This window comes from Athene noctua, chromosome 4 (assembly GCF_965140245.1).
Source record: "Athene noctua chromosome 4, bAthNoc1.hap1.1, whole genome shotgun sequence".
NCBI classification, from domain to species: Eukaryota; Metazoa; Chordata; class Aves; order Strigiformes; family Strigidae; genus Athene; species Athene noctua.
In genome coordinates, this window is record NC_134040.1 from 83,815,540 (window position 1) to 83,837,541 (window position 22,002).

The 22,002-nt window shown below is 38.4% G+C and overlaps 1 protein-coding gene across 4 annotated transcripts in view; it reads left to right on the top strand.

The window, feature by feature from the left end:
• ARHGAP10 (Rho GTPase activating protein 10) overlaps window positions 1-22,002 on the top strand; it is a 152,205-nt gene that overhangs the window by 49,446 nt on the left and 80,757 nt on the right. For 3 of the 4 annotated variants that reach the window (XM_074905910.1, XM_074905912.1, XM_074905913.1), the window contains exons 4-9: window positions 7,044-7,115; window positions 10,389-10,490; window positions 13,624-13,734; window positions 15,797-15,901; window positions 19,751-19,880; window positions 21,563-21,669. In XM_074905910.1, the coding sequence (XP_074762011.1) occupies window positions 7,044-7,115; window positions 10,389-10,490; window positions 13,624-13,734; window positions 15,797-15,901; window positions 19,751-19,880; window positions 21,563-21,669 (627 nt within the window). The remainder of the gene's footprint in view (window positions 1-7,043; window positions 7,116-10,388; window positions 10,491-13,623; window positions 13,735-15,796; window positions 15,902-19,750; window positions 19,881-21,562; window positions 21,670-22,002) is intronic. The other variant, XM_074905911.1, reaches the window with a different exon arrangement.

Below are 22,002 nucleotides of genomic sequence, written 5' to 3' on the forward strand. Positions count from 1 at the left end.
GACCAGTTCATTCTTGACTGAACACTGAAGCTGTTGTTCACTGTTGGCTTCCTTGCCTTTCAGCAGCATCTTTTTGCTCAGCAATGAGCTTTGCCATGCACGAAGAAAATGGGCATTATGTTATTTCCTTTCCCGAGCAGCCTTTTCGCTTTGTCAAGATCTTTTTACAACCAGTGATTCCAAAGACTGGAAGTGATTCTCTGGCTATACAAGAACCAGACTGATGCTCACATGGTTCAGCTCTTGCGTGTTGGATTTGCTAAGGGAAGGTGTTTCTTTGAAGGAGTTATCCACAGCTTTCCTCCATTTAGATGGGGAAAAGGTGATTTGTTGCCACTGGTGAAACTCTGTCTCTATTTCTTTTCCTGCTTTTTGTGTTGATGGCTTTGTAGTGTTTTTCTCTTTATTGTGGAAAGTATTTCATAAGAATATACTTGTTTGAAAGCCAGGACTATTGAATTAGCTCTTAGTAATCTTTACTAAAACACACTGTATTAATTTCTCTATTTTTAAAAAAATGAAAGAATTTATTGGTTTTTTTACGATACCAATTGAATTTTTGAGGCCAGCAGCTTCGTGGCAAGTGAATCTGTGCAGACAGTCTTTCAGAGCAGAGCACAGCATACCAGACAGGTCATAGGGGGCATTTTTAGCTGTCTGTCCCTTAGATCAGTCATAAACTTTGACTGAATGGGAAATAACCTTTGACTAGAAGGGAGGACTCGGAAGTCCTGCTATTGTATTTGCTGTAAGCTAAGGCTGCTGCTTTTAAAAAATCTAGAAAGCGCAGAGCACAGGAGTCTGCCTGTATCACTTCTTGTGGCGCAGAGGACCAATGATCTAGGGAATTCACCTCGGAACAGTTAGAGGAATTTGTTGTTTTACCAAACCCTGGGGATAGTTTTCTGGAACACCTAAGAGGAGGATGGTTTGTTTTGTTACAGGTGCCTCTTGGCATCTCAGAAATGTACAAAATAGATTGTCTCCAAGACGTATCCAGATATATCTGTCTGCCTGAGTCTTTTGTTACCAGATGGCTTCCTCACAGCAAATCATTCCAGATGTCACTTTGTCCTTATAGCTTCTGCAAACATGCAAAGATACACAAGTATCAGTGTGCTAGGGGACCCCCTTAAAAATCCTTTAATCTATAGACTCCAGTCCTTCTAAAAAACAAGAAACCTCCCAACACCCACATTTGTAGTCCCAATGTGTGGCTGAGGGCCTTTCCTCATAGCTTTACAATATGAAATAGCGAAAGCTCTAGAGCAGTGAGAAAATCCAGACGCTTTTCCAAAAAGAAAACTCGCATTTGCAAACACGTGAGTTTTGGGTGTGCGTTTCACTGACTGCAATCCTCAGTGCTCCAGTTCAATACAAAACCAGTGCTGAGGAGTGGTTAGAGAGACATGACTGCTTTATCTGCAGGGCGCACTGACAGGAAAGCTGGCTGTGCAACTGCCTGCGAGCACGCTCCTGTAAAAGCAAATCATGCTCTCATGGGAAAAGAAAGAACAGAGGTTAAGGCTTTGCAAGTAACATCTGAAGTCCTCAGTAGTGGAATGGTATCTTTAAAGTTACATAATACAGAGGTTCAGGTGTAAATCTTAATGCTTTGAGAAGTTTCAGTATGTGAAGCGGGAAAGCTTTTTGGTGGAAAAAAATTTTTTTAATGTATTTCCTTCTTCCCCAACTTTGGAGGTATCAGAATCAGCTTTTTTGCTAGGCTGAACATTGCGGTTTCTTAGAAAAAAAACCAGCAGAGCTATATCCTCTGTAAGCAGAAGTGCAGCTGTAAATAGTAAATTTCTTTATTAAAAAGTAAATTTCTTTAGCAGCAGTGTTAACTCCTTTGCTATTGAATCACTGCTAGGTATGTCTTCCTTTCTGCGTTCTCGGCTGCGCTTAGCAAGGCCAAACTTCCTTCCCAGATTTAGTTTCATTGACAGTTTCTCAGTTTCATGAGCTCTGCCCTTCTGACTGGCGGCCTCCCTCTTCGCTTTGTGGAGGGGAGAAACAATCCTGCCCCCTGTCTACAAATAAATCTTTCCAGTTGGTGCACTGAGACACTTAAAACCCTCTTTTCTGTTTGGCATCTAGTCTGCATTCCAGTTCCTGGGATGAGAGTGGAGATCTCAGCTCTCCCTGTGTTGCTGTGCAGTCTGCAGTGAGGTGTGTGTTTGTGGCTGCTTTTTTAATTTTCTTTCTCAGTAAACCTGTCTTGTATGGGTGAATGCTTAGATTCAGAATGGACCAGAGTCGATGTGCGTATTTACCTCACCACCAGGGTTGTTGGTGGGCAAGTATGATTTCCAGTTCTTCCAGTAAAGACAGAGATCGAAGGACATTTTTAGGATGCAAGCTGAGAGACCACTGCTGCATTTGTCTAATAAGCAAAGCCAATTTTAATTAACTTAAGTTGGTTTAGCCTTTTTAGCCATAGGGGCCCAAGTGGGCTTCTGGGACAGCTCTTGGGAGTTGAAACTCCCTTACAGCCCATACAAGCAGCCTTCCTCCTCTGCAGAACAAGCCTGACTGGGCCTGAAAAGAGAGCGAGAACTTCAGAGAGCCTGCTCCAGCCTACTGCAGGAGGGTGAGGAAGCATGAGGAGCATTGAATGCTGGTGGATGGTGCTGTCTGTCAGGTTACGGTGAGCAGGAGGAGGTGGTTGGGGAAGCAGTTTCTCCCTCAACAGCTGTACTCCCACCTTCTCTGAGAAGGGAAAAATTGTCAGGCTAAATAGTCATCTTATGGACTGGGACTGACTGTTGAGTTACTTGTTGGATCTTGTTGACTGATGAAGTAGCAAACAGCTGTAAACACACTTGCTAATGGATTTAGTCTGTGCCTTTGTGGGCTGCTCTAGGAAATGTTGATTTGAGGCCCTTAATGTATAACCTGCTGATTAATGGTTGGACTAGATGATTTTAAAGGTCTCTTCCAACCCAGATGATTCTGTTTATTTTGAAGAATATGGAGCTGGAAAGGTCAGGATTATCACCATTCTGTACAACTCCTCTGCCTGAGCAGGTGAAGTTTTGTGAAGGCATCTGAAATGAGATGTACACAAAGCTGAAAGCCTGCTTCAGGATGTTGCTGAAAATGTTGGATACAGTGATTTTTCCAAGGTGATGATGGCAATAATGATTTTATTGCTGCTATTGCCAGGTTTATGTTCAAGTTAAGTTACTTCTTTGACCTTTCCATAAGTGCAGGAAATAGAACAGGAATAGCATAAGCAGTTTCCGACTGCGTGTGTGAGGCACGTGTGCTCATCGGGTTAAACATTGCTTAAAGCATTCCTGAGACTTTGACATTTGTAGCTGGTTAAGATACTGTTACCTGACACATGACCTCTTTGTATTGATTCACTTAGGACTTACACTTGCCATAGTTTGTATGTCTGCCAGATTTTAAAATCGAGTATATATTTTCAGGTAGGTTTGGATAGACCAGAGATATTAAGAAAATAAAAGAATTTTTGCTGCTTTTTAAATAGTACACTCCAATCATCATAACCTGCCAGGATTAGAGGAGTAGAGGGTTGAAAATTGATTTACGAGTCAAGATAAAAGTTGAAAGAGGAAGGAATGTCTAAATTTATATTAATGAATATTTAACAAATGCCTAATATCACTTTTCTTGGAATGTTACATTTTTAACATGGTTCCAGTTGTTAAGGAAGGTGCAAACAACAATGACCACTGTATTCAAGTCATCCTTAGTTTGTTTCCTTATACTGGGAGAATATTACTTTTTTTTTGTCGACTGATCTGTTTTCCATGATTAAAAAAAAAAAAATTGAATTCCCAAGCTATAAATGAACTAATAATGAATAGCAGTGTAAATAATGTTTTTGTTCTATAAATAAATACACATATTTCTGTAGCTTTTTATGACAAGCACTGGGTTTTAAGTACCGGAAAACAGTGCGAATGGCTCCCTATTTAATCTAATATTGTGCCTGTTTTAATAATTTCTTTTTTATTTCTGTTAGAAGAATAACTCTATAATTCACTGTAAAATGACACAAGATACTGTTAAAACCAAAGACTTGACAGTTTCCGTATATACATGTATAAATTCACATACATGCTTATTTCCATGAGGAGGAAATATTCCTCTTATTTTTATACATGGGCCTGGTATGAAGCTCCATGAGAATGACCGAAGATCTACAAAATCCCCCTTCACCAAGAAATACTCAAGAGCTCTGTTATTTAACCCAGACACAGAAAGCAAAGGGGGTGACAAATCATAAATACCTGTATGTCACGCAAAATTTTGCTGGGGAGGCATCTGTTAACAAAAGCTTCAGTTGTGCAAAATGAGAAATGACTTTTTTGGAAGGGAGGGAGGCTTGTTTTTCTTTTAATGAAAGAGTTACTGACATATCATACCACTGGCAGCATTGGAATCTCTTTGTTGGCAGTCGCTGAGGGAACATCCCATTTTGATTTAAAGATTATTTTCCGTTTCAAACAAATTCCTGTAGTGGTTCCCATGGTTAATGCTGCACAGGAGTGTAGCAGACCAAGTGATTTGCAGCCAGTCTTGCTGGTTTATAAACCACAGCCTTTTCTGTGTATGTGTTGTTTTGGTTGGTGTTTTGTGTTGTTTTTTTTTTCTTTCTGTTACATCCCGGTGCTATGGTTTGACTCGGACTTCTTGTTCAGCATACATTCCCTGCCTGTTGATCTCACATTTCACTTGTTTGAACTTTTACACAAAAAAACCTCCTAATAAGCGACTTCTTGTTAGATATTTATTTTTAACCTTCTGACCACTTAAGTGCTCAGTTGCTTCCTTTAAATGCTTTTTAATGATTCTACTGACCATGGTGCTCTTACCTTCTGGCAGCGACTGTCATCCTCTGAGCTTTGCTCTGAGGAGGCCTCATAACTTTCTCCCTCACTTTGTCAGTATCGAGGAAACTGGCAGAAACAATTTAAACTTCTTAAAGTTTTTCAGTATAGAAGGACTATTCTGTGATTTTTGTGAGCAGTTCTTCCCTCTGACTTGTGAGAATCCTTGCGTTGAGCAAGGAGAGATCCTTCAATCTTCAGGTGATTCGGTTGTGTCCCAGGAAACATTTCTGGTGCTCGATCCCATTATAAATCCAAATGACAATTTCAGCCCCTAAGGATTTCCACAGAAGTTTTGGGAGCCTGAGAAAATTTGAAAAACCTGAGTATCCTAAAAACTGTCCTGGAGACCCCTGGTAAGTACTTGAGTAGTTAGGATATATGTTCACAGGCTGCCAGGTGGGCTAAATCCGTCCTAGAACCACAGTTCACCTGCTGTTTGGGGCATTTGACTGCCCCGGCTGTCTTTGGGCAGGAGCGCTGGTAGCTCAGAGTGGGTTGTCCAGCCACAGAGAGCATTCCCAAAGCCTTGGAGTGCACTGTTGAGCATATCCCTTGGCTGGATATGTCAACATGACAGAAGTTGCTCCATCCTTCCCCTACCTTCCAGCTTGACGCAAGGGTCTCCTGTGTCATGGTTAGGCTGGTGCTGCTGTAGGCTTTTGAAAGACAAAATTGTCAGGTTTCCTCGTGTTGTTCCCACCAATGGTGCACTGAAAGGTACTTTAAGTGTGTTTGACAAAATCAGTAAATGGATGCAGAAAGAAAACGTTCGGTCCACGAGAACACGTGCTCTGAATTTAGGAAGTATCTGTTGGATGGATGACTGTGCAACATGCAGTTTGGCCCAGACTTGCCAGATATTTGGGTTTCCAGTTAACTACATAGTTTAGCATGCTGCCTTGGCTGTTTTAAAAATCTGGGTTGCTCTGGTTACAGTGAATTGGCAGGATGACTCCCCACAGTAATCCCTGCATGTAGCTCCAGGGGTGGGTGGGAGCAGACAGCGCTGTTCAGATTTGCGTTGTGCCAGATCCTCTAATACATCCCTCTTGTGGTTTATGATAAGAGCTTTTCAGAAGTGTTCCAGAAGGCTGGCTGAATTCTGCAATGCTTTACCTGAAACTTTTCACATTTGGGGCGGGGTGGGGAGGGGGAAGAGAGAGAAAGCCTTCTGTTATATCTAAGGTGGGCTTCCAGGGAGCTCTTCATGGACCTATGGTAGCTCAGCCCCATGGCTCTGCTAAGCCCAGCCCTGGGCATGATTTACTATGTGGGTCTGCCTTATGACTGAGACCAAAAGGATCCCACCTGCTCCTCCACACCTCCCAACACTTTTGCCATCTTATCCGTGCTGCTGTTGCATTCAAAAAGTTCTAGCCTTTGCTGAAATTTCAAACATTTTTACAATTTTGAGTTACGTTTGTACCAAACCCAACCCTCCCCATCTCTGGTGACATTACATGTGAATTGGAAACTGTGTTTGCTGGCCAGATCTAATAAGCTCCACCCTTCTGTCTTATAATGATGTATTGTGTACTTTTTTTTCCTCTTTAGTATGGCTATGAGGCCGTTTGTCATAAGTGCACTGGTGGCTGCTCACCCAGTCAACTAAACCTCTTGTTTCTTGACTTTACACCTCTTGAGTTTATAACTTAAGGTTAATTTAAGGTTTTCTTAATGTACTTAAATGTAAATATTTTGACATATATATCAATGCCTAATGGCTTTCACTGGGTGTTAGAAGATTATTACTTGCTATTCCGTTGCCTATTTGTTTGTAGTGTTTCTTGTTGCAGAAATTTTTCTGTCCCCAAATGAAAATAATTTATCCTGTGTTTTATTCTGGTGTTCAGTCACTGAACACTGTCAGCCTGATCTTCAGGTCTTAATGGCACAAGTAAGACTGCTGGAGTTTGCCTGCAGCCTCTAAATTTCTGAAATATCTGCATTTGTTTTAGATTTAATTTTCCTGACAGTGGATTCAAATAAGGAATAGAAATTTTGAAAACTTGAATGAACTCAGAGATTTGGGGGGGATAGGACTTAGGACTCCTAACTTGCATGCTTCTCCTTTATTTTACCCCAGAGCTTGCTTGCTTTTTTCTTTTTATTGCTGATGCTAAGTGACTTGTCAGTCTGGCTACAGAAACCTAACCCATGGTTTTTTTTCTTTAGGCACTCAGTGTTACTGAAACTCTGATCAAACCTTTGGAAAGATTTAGGAAAGAGCAGCTAGGAGCTGTAAAGGTTTGTCCCTCATTGCCTTTATGATAAGTTTGTTTAATTTCTCTACTTGGATTGCATTGCAGTAATGACGTGTGTTTGGCAGAGAGATACTGTTGTTTATATTTCATGTATTCACACTTTTTTTTTTTTTTTTTTTTTACTTTGAGAACTTGCTTCAAAAGCAAATGGAAAGTATGTTTCAAGAGGAGAAGAATGTGTCCTTTCCATTCCTTCTCTCTCCCCCTCCCCTATCTCTTGTCTGGAATAGGAACAATCCAGCTAACAGCCTGCCCCTCTTCCTAATGGGTAACCCTGTACTGCTTTATATTTGCTTGTGGTTGCAGCCAAAAGCTGAGAAATATTAACTTGCTCATTCATATGCTTTTAACAGCATTTTTGCAAACTGCTAAGTGAAAATTACTTTTATTTTATTGTTTGTTTGAATAAATAACTCATTGCCTCTGTATGAGTGAAAGAAAACAGGGATGGAGAGGCTCAAGACAAGATCTTGTTTAAAGGTTTGGGGGTTTTTTTGGTGAAAATGTTAAGTAATTTTTTTTAAGATTGTCAGTCTGTTACATATATTTGGAAAAAAAAAAAAGGCAAATTAAACTTCATGTACAAAGTATGGACTAGTTTTGGGTAAAAGTAACAAGTTTGATCTCTTTCTACCTGTCTACCTTCCTTCTTCCAGTGAGAAATCTAAATGCTTATTAAAAAAAATAAAAACCAAACAAACAAAAAAACACCCAAAAAAAGAAAAACCCCAGGTATTCAACAGTTTTCTGTTGCAAAACTTAATTCATACATTTTAAACTACTACTCTGCTGATGTTTTATTTTATAATTTCACGACTTCACCAGCAGTGGTATTTAGTAGCGAAGATATTTCAGTTAGTGCTATACATCTTGAGTTTAGCAGGAATGATTAACATGTTTCGAATATGATTTCACTGTTCATGAACAGAAAGTGCTCTGTTGATCATAAATCATTACAGTTCAGTAGTATAATGAGCTTTGTGTAATTTTATGGACTTCTGAGTATATTAGACGTCCCAACCAAGATACAATAAAAGCTTGGTCTGTAGTATAGGGAGCTTTCCAAGGAAAGAGAGAATTCATTCTAAGTGTAACCTGTGGTCTTCAAAGCAGCTGTAATGAATGGATTATTTCAACAGTATTTGTGGTGTTAAAGAACATTGCTGGTTTTGGGGTGAGAAGTCCTAACGCTTTAATTTATTTCATGATCTTCACTCATTTCCTAGTCAAAATTCTCTGTTTCTAACATGACAAGTTACGTTCACACAGTCTATATCTCACACTTTGTTTGAATGGATGTTTTTTTCCCCCAGTGTCCCTGCATGCTGTTTCTGTGAAACCGAAACTCTTATTTTGTGATTTAGCCATTTATTTGGGACAGAATTCTCAGTGACCTTAAGTAGAACAGTCTTGCGTAATTGTGTGATAATTAAATAAAAATCCTCTAAAAAAACCCCTCTGAAGATTATATTGAATAAATATTCAGTTAAGAATAAAGTGCTGGTGCTGGAAATACATTACTGCTTAGCTCAGAAAACCCAAGTTATGGCATCTAGTAGTGGAATATATCTGGAACAATGAGTAGTATTTGCTTTAGGAAAAATTTACACTCTACCATTACAAAATAAAAGTTGTATCTGCTGCCTCAGATTTTCCTGTATCTTATATCCTCTGCTGATGAAATGGTCTGAGTTAGGTTTAAGAAGAAGTTTAGCTCCATAGTGCTGGAAACCGAGACCTTTATTGAATTACCCCTTAGTAAAAGGTATTGCTACTCTAATCCCAAACTCTATGTGCAAAGGTTCTGGCTTTGCCTATTTAGAAGTTAATAGTGCTCTTTTTTTTTTTTTTTTTCCTGGCAGCACTCAAATGTTGACCAGCTCAATGGAAATTTTGCTAATACAAACACAAAGATTTCTGCCTGTCCCGTCCCTGTCCCCCCCCCCTCCACTTTCTTCCTAATTTCCCATATGCTAATGTATTGTCTCTAATCACACTAATACCATATGCATATCTTAATGTTTCTCAGTCAGTAAGGAATGCTGTGGCTGCTTTTTTTAAAGGAGCTACTTAGCATAATGGCAATAAAAATAGCATTTTTGGTAAAAGCCCTTGCTGAGGAGCAATCCTAAACAGCTTAGATCCCCTCTTGAATACAATGCCATCTTCAGAATCCAATTGTTCAGAGAACAAAAACGTATATCACTCATATGTAGTATTATTAAAAATGAAAGGTTAAGAGGGGGAAAAAAAGTGAGCAAGTATGTCTGTACAGTCTAACCAGTATGTTGGGTAGAACACATTTAAATGAAATTCCAAATTCATAGATGATGGAAAAATATTTTTAATTGAACTGCTATCTTTCTGATGAATAAACCTGTCAGTTCTTGAATATGTAATTAAATACTTTATTTTACTATTTTCAACTCCAATTATTTATCCTAAAAATAGCTTCAAAATTGTTTGGTTGATTTCATCAATACTGATTTCTTAAAACACAGAGTTAGGGTAGTAGGAGTGAGGAAATGAAAGTGTTGTTTTACAATCTCTTCTACTACCTTAGATCCAAGAACTCGGATTTCCTAGGACCACTTAATGGCCGTCCCTTTTCCAGTGCATTGCTTTGGATGGTCAGAGAAATGGATTTGTATGTGCAAATGTTATTCATATGTGTCTGTGAGAGTTTCTCTTTTGCTAGCATGATTTTATGTTTTACGAAGATTTATTTTAAAAAGTCTTTGTTTTTCATGGGTGCAACGACAGCCTTGTAGAAGCAGGAATTTAGCACAGAGATCTTGAAAATCCAGAAATCTTAGGGAATGTGAAACTATATTCGCTTTGGATCTTGGTCTGTGGAACTGTTGGAACTTTCTCCCTGTTGATTATAAAAAAGTTCTTTTTTTTCAGTGAAACTGGTATTTCCCTTAAAGTCCTGTATTCAAAAACAAGATGATGTGGGTGATCCCTGAAAATAATGAAAAATGCAGTAAATCAAGAAGAGTTGGGGTTTTTTTGTCTTTTTTAACTTAGAAGATGTAAGCATTTGTGTGATAAGCTTCACTATAATGATGCAGTGGGATTTAATTTCAAGTTAGCCTTTAAGTTAAAAATGAGGTAGAAACATACTTCTCCTTAGTTACTGAAGCTGTGATTGTTTCTGTTTGATTCTGATGAAGTAGAATTTTAAAAGCAGGAAGGATGATTTTTTTTACATTTTTATATATAAATGAATTTTTTTCTTTGTTTCTGTGTTTAGGAGGAAAAGAAAAAGTTTGATAAAGAGACAGAGAAGAACTATAGTTTGTTAGAAAAACATCTGAATTTATCAGCCAAGAAGAAAGAGCTACAATTACAAGAGGTATTGTTACCTCTCTTTTTTTAATGCAAGCTAAAGTCTTTTAAATATTTTATGCAAATGCAAAAACAGTTTTAAAAAAAAAAATTGTCAGCTGGAAAGGTTGATGACAAAATCAGTATTTGCTGAACTTAGTGGTGTACCCCTACCAGTTTCTGAACTGGCTTTTCTTGGCGTGTGTCTGAAGTACTGAACATCATGTTAATCTTTTATTGCAATTAAGTGAATTGCAAAGTGCAAGTGTATTGTGAAAAACTCTGCATTTCTTATGACGCTTTACCAGATATGTAATTTAGATTGCGTGGTATTGGCTAAGTGTCCTGTGTTAGTGCTTAATGCAGCGTACAGGAAGACTTGTGTTCCTGAAGGAAGTGGTTTTGTGCCGCTTTTTTTTCTTTTTCATGTTTTGAAGATCTGTGGGTTGTTTTTTTTGTGTTTTTTTTTAAGTAATGCTACAAAAGTTTGTTGACAATTTCTAACTTAAACAGATCTGTTTTGCCTGGCATTCCTTCTGTCCCTGTGGGTTTATTATCATCATCCTTATTTGTAATAGATTTTATTCCTGGAGCAACAGCAAATAGTATGTGAGAAGGCAGCAGAGAAATCTTGCAAACTTGCTGCGAGCAGAAGGATTTTTTTTCAGGGAAATATAATTATGTCAGAATTACTAATGCTTAGTATATTAATACCTTGTATCATTAAACACTTAACGTTTTCCTTAGCGATAACTCTTCTCGCTGCCCTCTACCCCACCACAAATAATTTCTGCCATTATTCGTAAAAAATGGTTAATTTAACTGACAAGCTAGCTGGGAACTTAAGAACTCTAATTGTTCTTGAGTTTTACTAGGGTGTTACTTCTCAATACTGTATTTGCAACATAGGCCCTCATATGCATAAACAAGTGTCTTTTGGGGAGTTGAGCTGTCCCAGTGAAATTAATGGGCATTGCTCATGTGTCAGGACCTGTACTTTTATCAAATTGATCAGCTGCCAAAGAACTTGATGCAGAAAACATGAAAGAGTATTAGTTATGATCTCTTACTTGATATTAGGAACCATATCTCAAAGTCTGAAATGAGAGCTAACCTCAATGGAATAATGCCTTCAAGAGGTGTTTTGAAGCTGTATCAAATATAGTCTGAAGTTTTAAAGCATGTGTGAAGACTAGAATGAGCAAATAGATTTATTTTAAATGTCCTTCAAAGTTCCATGAGCAAAATTCTGAAATTCTTCAGTCATGTGCTTTCATTTGTGCATTTAATTTTGGAGTATAAATGTATAAGCAATTAAAAAAAAAAAGGACTTGCAGCATTTTTTCAGAGTGCTAAATAGGAAAAATTTTCTTACAGAAGCTTAGAAAATTGGTGCCTTCAACAGCACAGGAGCTTCCTAATTTAGTACTAGACATTGCTAGTTGTGTCAGTTCCTGACTGGAGTAAATAAATTATGCAGGTATAAATGTGACAAAAATTTGATGAAAAACATGCCCTGTTGTGGAGCGTGTCTTATACTGACATAGCTTTTGACTCTCTTAGTGGAGGGATATCCCTAAAATTTCACTGGGCCATGGTGTGTGTCTTATTTCTGTATTTCTTCAGCAGTGAGCAAACTTGCTGGGTGCATGGGGGAGCTCATGCCTCAAACGGAAGAGTGATGTGATAATTTATTTACAGGGTAATTCCGAGGAGTTGATAAAATGGCTGTGTTGGGGATTGTATTCTTTTGGGGGGGGAGGAGGCAACCAGGACAATTAACAATCAAAAAACAAAGAAGAAAAGTAGGAACAGGCTTATGTGGGGCTTTGGTGTATATATAGAGCAGTTTTACTATTGATTAGCCAGATGTCCTAGGAGACCCACTTGATAGTCTTTTTGTGGCTACCCTTCAGTACATGTCTCGATCATCAGAAGCTTTGCTGCCAACTCCATTCCTGTGTCGCATAGTTTATAGGATGCATTGAAATGGCTTGATGTTTTGAAACATGTTTTCTTACTGATGTGCATAGCAGGGCTTTATTTTTTTCTTAATGGCATTTGGTTTTGTGCCCCTTTAACTGCTGCCAGGTTTCTAACACGGAGCAGCAAAGCAAAGCCTGTCTTAAGGCAAAACTGTCTTAAAGCTAATTTGACTTATCCTCTTAAAGCATAGCACTGTTCTGCCTGAAGGATACAGTCTCAGTATTTAAGAGAGTGTATGATAGTAAGTCCGGTCCTTTCACCTAACTCTTTCTCCATTCCCTTTTGTAATTTAGTGTAGAAGTGTTTGGTATTGTCACATGGACAAAGACTAAGTGTTAATTACTTCGGGTATCCCTTTGCAGCCTTTCTTTTAATGTATTTTAATAAAGGTTTCCATTACCCAGTTCTTGATGAATCATAGTTTAATGAGGGCACATGTACCTTAAATAATAACTTAATGAAATAATACATATATGCTAGAAAGTTAAATATTTCGGTACAGATGAATGGCAGCTGAAATATAACTGTTCACCATCAATATATTGTTGGCATTTCAGCAAAGCTGAGCTAAAAATCAGTGACAGCTAATAAGTCTGTATTTTTAAATATTTGACTCTGCAGAAACTTGTGAAGTGTCTTACCAATAAGTGAATATTTTTTTAAATTATTTTTCTTGCTGGTCAGAGTGAGCACAGGTACAGTACTGTCTATTTACAGCAGTTATTTGGGTTGTAGAATAAAGCTTACAGTACCAACAGTCTGGATTTCAACAGTAATGTTCCTAAATTTGACTGGTGAGATGATTTCCCCCTTTTCTAATGGAAGAGGCTGCTAGCTCCCTCCCTCTGTGTGAGCAGGCACATTTTCAATGCTCCTAAAGCAGTGCACAGGTACCTGCTCTGATGTATTTGGCTTGGATTCCATAAAAAAGAGGCTCGAAGAGATGTTACTGCAATGTTTCTAAAAATTTAGCCTCATGATTCAAAACAACATACGTTATCTAGTAAAAGGGAATTGCTACTGTCGTTTAAAAGTAAATGAATGAGCTGTAAAGCAACAAATCCCAGTCTGGAGAAAATTAGCTTATTGCTTGCCACTTGTATGCTGTACATGTGTCATTTTGAAGCTATCTGTAAAATGTCTTTGGAACTTCAGGAGCTATATTCTGTGTGCAGGCAGATAACCAAGTGGAGCAGAATAGAAAACACTTCTATGAGCTGTCCCTCGAGTATGTATGCAAGTTGCAAGAGATACAGGAGCGGAAGAAATTTGAATGTGTGGAACCTGTAAGTACCAGAAAATTCAGCCTACCCTGTAATTCATAAGGGATGGAGTCGGAATGCAATTGGACAAAAGCCAAGGAGCTCTGTTTTCTGGGAAAACTTATGCAGTTGTGTGACTTAACAGAATTTAAAGCACTCTTTGTTACACCTGTGCAAATTCCTAGTACAGATACACTTAATGCAGCATCTCAAATTTTACCTCAGTAATTACAGTTGCTTTGTATCTGTTGATGCTGATTTTCAGAAAAATGTGTGAAACCTTGTTCTGTACTGCAAACCCCTTGATTTATGGTGTAAGTTAGAACAGAGGATTCGAGACGTTGATGTTGGGGTCAGACTTTTTGCATTTGTTTGTTTTTTTTTTTTTTTAACAACCGAAATGTTATTCCTGACTAATGAAGGTATTTCGTTTTCAGTGTGAAGGTTGTACTTAATTTATATCTGCACTTCTTCACCAACAGGCCTTTAAGAGGGTGCTGCTGGTTAAAAAGCTCATTATCGGGTAGTCTGATGGGTTTGATTTCAATTGTAATTGAAGCTGTGCAGAAATTAAGGGATTCCACTGAATTTCAGTGAAAATCATACATGTACTGTCCAGACTTAAATATCTGAGAAGAGTTTATTCTAAAATTTTCTGAAATGTGCATTAGCTTTGTAGTACAAATGCAACTTTATGAAACAACGGGAGAATGGTGAGTGTAATACTGAGATAAAGAGGATGGACTGTAGAAGTGACTTCCATTCACTTGTGCTCTGAAGTCTGTGGTTTTGGACCAAGTCTGTCTTTTTATTCTGACAAAATTATTTTAATGTAATAATGAAAAAAGTCCCAAATGACCCTAATCAAAATAGTTAGTCATTAATGTTAATGAGATGTTAATGTTAGTCATTAAAGTTAATGAGAGTTGTATTTTAATATAGCTTATTCCCATATGAAAAAATTGTTAAAATCATTAAGTGGGAATAAATTGCTTTAAATATATTAGCGTTGTTCAAGGAATGGGAAAATGTGAAAAATGGTGTGGGATTTTTTTGTTGATGTGTTGGTGCTTTTTGTTTGGGTCTTGATTGCTTTTTAAGAAAATTTCTAGGTTTTTTTTTTTAAATTGTAAATAGTTTTGTATGTAGTTGTGTTTCAAACCACCTGAAGTTTCCTCAGAGCAGACTAGAGTAACGAATCTTCAAATTATATTTTTGAAACATGTCCCTTTCTCTTTTTTTGGAAGCTTGCTCTGGATGGGACTGAACTTTGTTGCTCAATTTATATTTGGAGTTTACACTAGGGTAGTAAACTTAAATTATTTAGTATCAAATTCTTGTCCTGTTCTCTGTTTTAATTTTTTTACATTTTTGAAAATGGTTTATTTGCATGTGTCTTCAGACTTTATTAAATATGTTATTTGGTTTGTTCTCTTTATTAAAGAGAGTTCTTTCCTCTGTGTCACTCGCTGCTTTCCAACAATCTGAACCAAACAGGCGGGAAGCACTGCACCTCACCCTGTTCCCAGTGTGATATAACCCTTTAATTTGTTATATTGAAAGACTGACGTCAAACTGCAACATTTCCCAATTCTGATGGAGGGTCAGATCTGCATCAAAAAGCACCCATGGGTAAAGACACTGGATGGGGAGCTTCATTCTTTGAACAAACCAGTTGACTCTGTTATGGAAGTCATCCCAGCGTGGTCGTTAGCAGGGAGGGGAATGGCCAGGAAATGGTGACTAAAAGGGGCAGAATGATTTTTACCTCCTTGAGCACAAATATTTATTCCAGACATCATTTGTATCGGAGCAGCTGTAGGAAAACATTACGTAGGAAAGTTTGGAAGATAGGCAGTATACATCGCCTGTGGTCAAATTTAAAGTAGAGATCAGTTGAGACAGGGCCGCCTAAAAATGATGTGTACATAGCTGATCATTTGGTTCTAAACAGGTATTCATAAATTGTAGGCACTAGCAGAAATTTGCTTAAATAACCATTTTGTCATCTCTAATCTTTCCAATCAGCAATCATATTCTGGTAAATGGAGTTTTTCATTCTAACACTTTTTTGTTTGTATTTCAGGTGCTATCATTTTTTCAGGGTTTGTTCACTTTCTATCATCAGGGATACGAACTTGCTAAAGACTTCAATCATTATAAAATGACCCTGCAGATAAATATACAAAATGTAAGTTGAGATTAATATCTATGCCTTTTTCTAATTTTGGGGTGAAATCACACACTTTACTGTATAGACAGCGTCTCTATTGCCAGTACGTTCCCTGGTGCTAGTGCATTGCCTGGGGATATAGTGCCATCTCCTGGCTAACCAGCCACATCACTGAACAAATCGTCACTAATTCCAGTGAGTTCTTCATTTTTTAAAGCTCCTTTAAAAAATAAACACCAAGTAAAAGGCCCCCCAGTGTTTTATAGCACAAGGACTATCATGAAAGAATTTAAAACTGAATGAAGTCTGTTAAAATGCCTACAACACTGGAGAATTCGGAGAACAGGTAATGAAGTACCAAGGTTCTTGGTGTTTTAGGTGTGCTTGAAATCGAGTATGTGGCGGTCATATCTGAGGGTCATTGCTCGATAAGGGCTGTATTATCCACAACTAAGAAAAGGAAAGAAAAATAGCTGGTCTCACCAGATTTATTTTTTTTTTGGCATCTCTGCCTGCAGTGTGACTTAGAGTTTCTGTTTGTCTTGAAGCAGCCTTTTCAGGCAAGAACATCCCTGTTGGCTTGGGGTGCAGAACTGTATAAGGAGAGTTGGCTGTTAGCACCCCTGGCATATTTGACAAAAAGATGTGGCCCTTCAAGGGTAGGCTAACTGGGGCCCACCACTAGTCAGTGTATCCTCACGCCAAATTACCTGGCGTGATCCGCTCAGGACTGGGAGAGCAGGAAGCGAGGTGACAGGCTGAGGCAATGGGACTGATGGCATCATTAGTCAAGTGGTCTGTTTCCTTCCTTGACATTTGTTGAAGAATAAAACTCACTCAGAGCAACTTTGAGGTGCCAGAGGCCTGTTGGTAGGGAACAAACCATGTACCTATTGCGAACAAGCAATTCATGGTGGTGTGTCTCTTTTGTTGACCTCTAAGGGCACCTGGAATGAAGACAAGACACAGAAACTAGCTCTCAGAGGTTGCAGTCTATTCTTAGAAATGGCTTAACTAACAGACTGTAGCAGGGAGGTGGAAAGGTGGAAGAGAGGACTACAGTTGTAATAGAGAGCGATGTGATTCATGTGTCATGATACCATTCCTTTAATTTTCTTCCTGTATGTTTAAGTATCAAGTTTTCTCTTAAGCTGTTGTTTGGTTTGGGTAGGGGAACTGAGTAGTGGTAACTTCATAAGCAGACTTTCATGGGAGAAGTCAGTGCTTCTGGAGGAAATTTGAGGCCAGACTTGCTGCTTCTGCCTGCTTAGCTTAACAGTGAGGAGCAGCATGGAGCTCCAGTGGACAGAGGGGAGCTGATGCAAGATGAGCAAGAAATGAAACTTGAGAGGGAAGCTGGGATACAGTTTTTTGAAGAGCTGGATTTCAGATTACAGATGGAAAAGAGGCACTGAAGTGGTTTTAAGAAGTGATGAACAATAAGAAAGTAAGCTAATCTCAACAGCTGCATTTTCAATTGACTGAATGATATTATAGTGTGCCCCAGGAAATCCAAAAGAGATTGAGCATTGCAGTTCAAGTTTCATGAATAGATAGAAAGAATTTCCTGGATTTCAAAAAGCCGTAGAGAGAAAGGAGGCAAGACTTAACAACTCTCTGAGGTAAGAGGAGAATAGAAGGAAGCATCTGAAAAGATCGTGAGAGGACATGACACATTCTCCACAGTGTTGAACAAAACATCCCAAAGAAAAATGAACTAAGGCTTGGCTGTGGTACAGCTGAGCTGCTGGCAGAGCACTGGATTGACGTGTTAGAAATTGAAGGGTACAAGATTCCATTCAGAGAGCCTAGCTGGATATGGAGAATGATTTGAGAGCTGCCAGTGTAGCTGTAGTAATTGCCTTCCCTTTCATTCAGGTTGTCTTTGCTTTGGGAATCATGCTGTGGATTTTCTCTCCATTCCGCCCCCCTTCCCCAAATGAAAGACAGAAAAAGAAAAAGCCACCCAAACTCCAGTATACTGATTCTTCCAACAGTCTTACTCACTTGTAGAAATCCTGCATCTTCAACTAGCTCCCCCAGACTCCCAGGACTTTTCTGTTATTTCAGTTCTGTGCCCAACCCCACACAAGGATCCTTGCAGCCTTGACCTTCTCCTGCCCCACAAGCAAACCTGGCCTTACCTGGGAAAAGGAGGCATAGCCACGCTGGTGCAGCAGCTTTGGTCGACTCCTGGTTAAGCTCAGCTTTGTCACAGCACAGAGGGAGACAGAAATTTTCTTGAGGTTTCCAGAGCCTGTGGTGCTCCATCCCGCCACTCCCAGGGTGCATTTCACACACTTGTATTTCTGATCAGTGCATCGCTAAGAGAGAGACTCTGGCAGGATCATTTAAAACATCTAACCTCGAAGTCATCGGTGCTCAGACAGGAAGTTTTAGGTATGAGCAACCTGTTGCTGTTGTGTTTTTTGCCTTTGTCCTGAGTACGGAGTATATATTTTTTTAATACAGCTTTTCTAGGAAATCATGAAAAGGAATGTAAAAAATTGTTTGAAGCCTTGGAAATGAGTTTGTGCGGGGTCTAACTCCAAAATTTGTAAGCAGATGTGACCTGAAATTAAGATTATGGATATGGAGAGGGTTCTAGAGCACTTGTTATGCCTAGAGGAGGGGTGGTAGTTCTTAGTTATCCCCTAAAGAATATCTGCTGCTTTCCTCTACAAAACCATAGGGCTATGAGTGGCTGCTGTGACCAGTTTGCATGGACTGTGTTTGTGCCCAAGAACGAACTCCTTCCACACATAAATCTGGAATTTGCATGTACAAATAGCCAGTCAGGAACATAGTGTTAACTGCCTGTGTACAAGAGTGGAGACATGTTTATATTCATGATATATTTGTCAGTGTATGCAACTGTATGCTTGTCCTGGGGAAAAAAATAAAACAGGTTAGGCAGCATTTTCAGAAGCTCATCCATTTTCAGAAAAATAAAGGTTCCCTCAAAAAGCAACAAGACACCTAAGCGTGCACCTGGAAGTATGTGTTTTTCTCGAAACGGAGGAAAATACTAGCCTGGAATTTAAAGGTGTGTTTTCAGTTTGTGCAATTTGGGCAAGTGGGTATGTGGAGAAAACTAGGTATTACCATGATTCTTTTGGTTTTGTTATTTGCTTACTGGCCAGTTGCCAAGTGTTCTTCAGACCAAACTGAAGGGTTTCTTGTGTCAGGTGTGAGCTGCTCTGTTATTTTGTGTAGTTCTATTGTATAATTTGTGGACAGCGTGGTTACTTTCTGAATGTTTTTACTAATATTCTAAGAAATACTTCTCTTGTGGCTGCTGGCAAATTTTGGGATGACACTGAGAAATAATAATCAACTGGACTCTGGGTTGTTGGTTGGGTTTTTTTGTTTGCGTGTTTCTGCTTCTGTGTGATCAAAACGTTTAGCATGTGTATAATCTCAACGTATATACATTGTTGGTGACTTTCCTGTCATTTTTTCTCAATAACCACAAAAAATCCTTTCTTTCCTGACAACTAGTAAATTAAGCAAACACCTGTAGCAATATTTTTCTAAGGAAGCTTGAATATTCAAATCCAAAGTAATTTTGCACTCGGTATTTCCCTACTTTCTGAACAGGTCAGCACATTGTTTTAGAAATCTACTCTGGCAATCTTTGTGTGCTTTCCACGGTTGCAATAGTTAATATCTAAACCACGCTTTAATTCTGAAGAATATCAGAAAACTTAAAGAGTAAACACATGTGGAAATTGTGCACTGGCCATGCAGTGCATGGCTTGAATCATTCTCTCATTTTATAAATAATTATTATAACTTCTGTCTGCCAGGAAGAGCAAGTCTTTCTTCCAGCCTCTCTACTAATGGGTTTTTGCTGTCTTGTTTTAGACACGAAATCGTTTTGAAGGAACAAGGTCAGAAGTAGAGGAGCTCATGAACAAGATCAGAAGAAATCCTCAGGAACATAAAAGAGCAAATCACTTCACAATGGAAGGCTATCTCTACGTACAGGAAAAAAGTAAGGTGTATTCTTGTATTCCTGTAGTACTCCTGTTGTGCATACGGGCAAGTCTTATTTCTACAAAGGCGCAAAGAATTTACAGTTTATTAAACAGTCATCTGAGTAAATGTTCAGAGTCTCTAGTGGCAGCATTATCGTGGCTCATAAAAAGGGCATAGCTGGAAGTGTGACAGTTCTTAGCAAAGGTGACTGAATTCAGGGAAGATTTATTTGACCAAAGGATGTGTTTCATCTTATTTTTAATCCCTTACTAATGACCTTCCCTAGAACTGTCAAACATTTGTTGTCAGACAACAATGTGAGTTGTCAAATTAGCCTCTGAAAACTGGGCTAGTTTAGTATGATGAAATCGACTGTCATTTCCTTGGTTCAGTGATACGCTTTCATTAAATAATTGTCATCATAGGGTCAAATAAAGCAGGCTATATGCTAGGTAGCTAGCGTTGAAAATCTCGCTGTGCATGTCACACAAATCATATCCTGTCAATACTTTGAACAATTATAAATCTTTCTCACTCTAGTAAAAAAACAGAGTAAGATGCAGAGCTCTTACAGCTGAACGAATGACTACAGTAGTTTATTATTGTTTTTTAAAAAAACTATTTTGCATAAATCGTATTTTTAAGAAATTTTTTAGTGCCTTATAGAAAGTTTGTTTGCTTATTCTGATGTGAGATTTTACTTTTATGATGTTTAACTGCTGTTCAAGTAAAGACTTCCGTGAAGTGTTTCATAAATTGAAGACCACAACATTTGGAAACATTGGTATTAGAGTGTTCAAGAACAAGTTTTAAGAGAACTAGCAATAAAAAATAAGAAAAATCATTATTCTGTGAGATCAGTTTGCTGGTCTTGGTCATCATGAGCTTTAGAATCAGCTGAAAGGATTCAGAAGATGTGGATATGTCTGCAGCTGAGTGGTGGAGGAACTGGACAGTGAGTCCTTCCAGGTTAGGAACAGTGAAATCCTCTGTCAGCTCAAGCTGCTTGTGAAAGGCTTCCCGGATAATCTGGGGCAGAGTCATTCAAAAGAGAAGATTCGTTTGCAGACTTTTTTTTTTTTTCTTCCCCCCACCCAAAAAAAAGTAAATTAATAGACGCGAGGAGATACAGAGGGTCAGAATCCCAAGTTTTAACGGTTAACATTATGGTGCAAATCTCTCTAATACTGTATGCAGTAGGCTGGGCTCTTAAGTAAGTGTGTTCTATGTAGGGTGTGCACTGATGAATAGAGTTAGGAGTGAGGTTTGGTGTTAGAAAACGTGATCAGTCTGTTATCAGCAGGTAATGTAGAGCTTGCAGCAGAGCCGCATTAATCTGCGGTTATTTAGCTTCAAGTTACCAGGTGTAAAAAGGTTTCCACGTTCTGCTTAAATAAAATTTCCAAGGGATATTTATTTTATAGGGAAAAATTATTTTGTCTGTAGTAGTGAGACAAAGATACATTAATAATTCTTTCTGTTTATCATTAAGCATAAATATGAAATGCTACATATATCAGTTTCTAGACCAGTAAGCACTGGTATTACTTTGTATAATGCTCTTAATTCATACCTTTGTTTTAAATGCTGTATTGTTAGGAATTAAGTAGGACTCGTAAGTATCATTTTGGAAAGCAGGAGCAGAAAACACGCAAATGGGAAAAAGTACATCCTGTTTAATGCTTTTGTTTTATGTAGGGCCTGCTCCCTTTGGTTCCAGTTGGGTGAAGCACTATTGCACGTATAGGAAGGAGTCAAAGAAGTTCACCATGATCCCATTTGAACACAGATCAGGAGGGAAAATTGTAAGTCTGTTTTTATATTCTACTCTTATACTTGCCCTGTATCAAGATCAGAGGATGTGTCAGATAAGATGTGTCAAGTACTGTCCCTCTCTACCTCCTTGCCCTTTTTAAAATTCTTTCTGCATGTAATTCAGTCTGCCATTTAAGGACATTAACCTAAAGTAACGGATGGATTAATAAATAAGAATTCTTCAGACTTTTCAGTTGCTTCCTTTTAGAAGACCAGATACAGATAGCATGCAGCGTTTCACCATTTAGAATCTGGTTTATCCATGAAGGATTTAACTTGTTAAAGTATAAATCAGGAAAATATAATAGATTTAGAAATTTTTC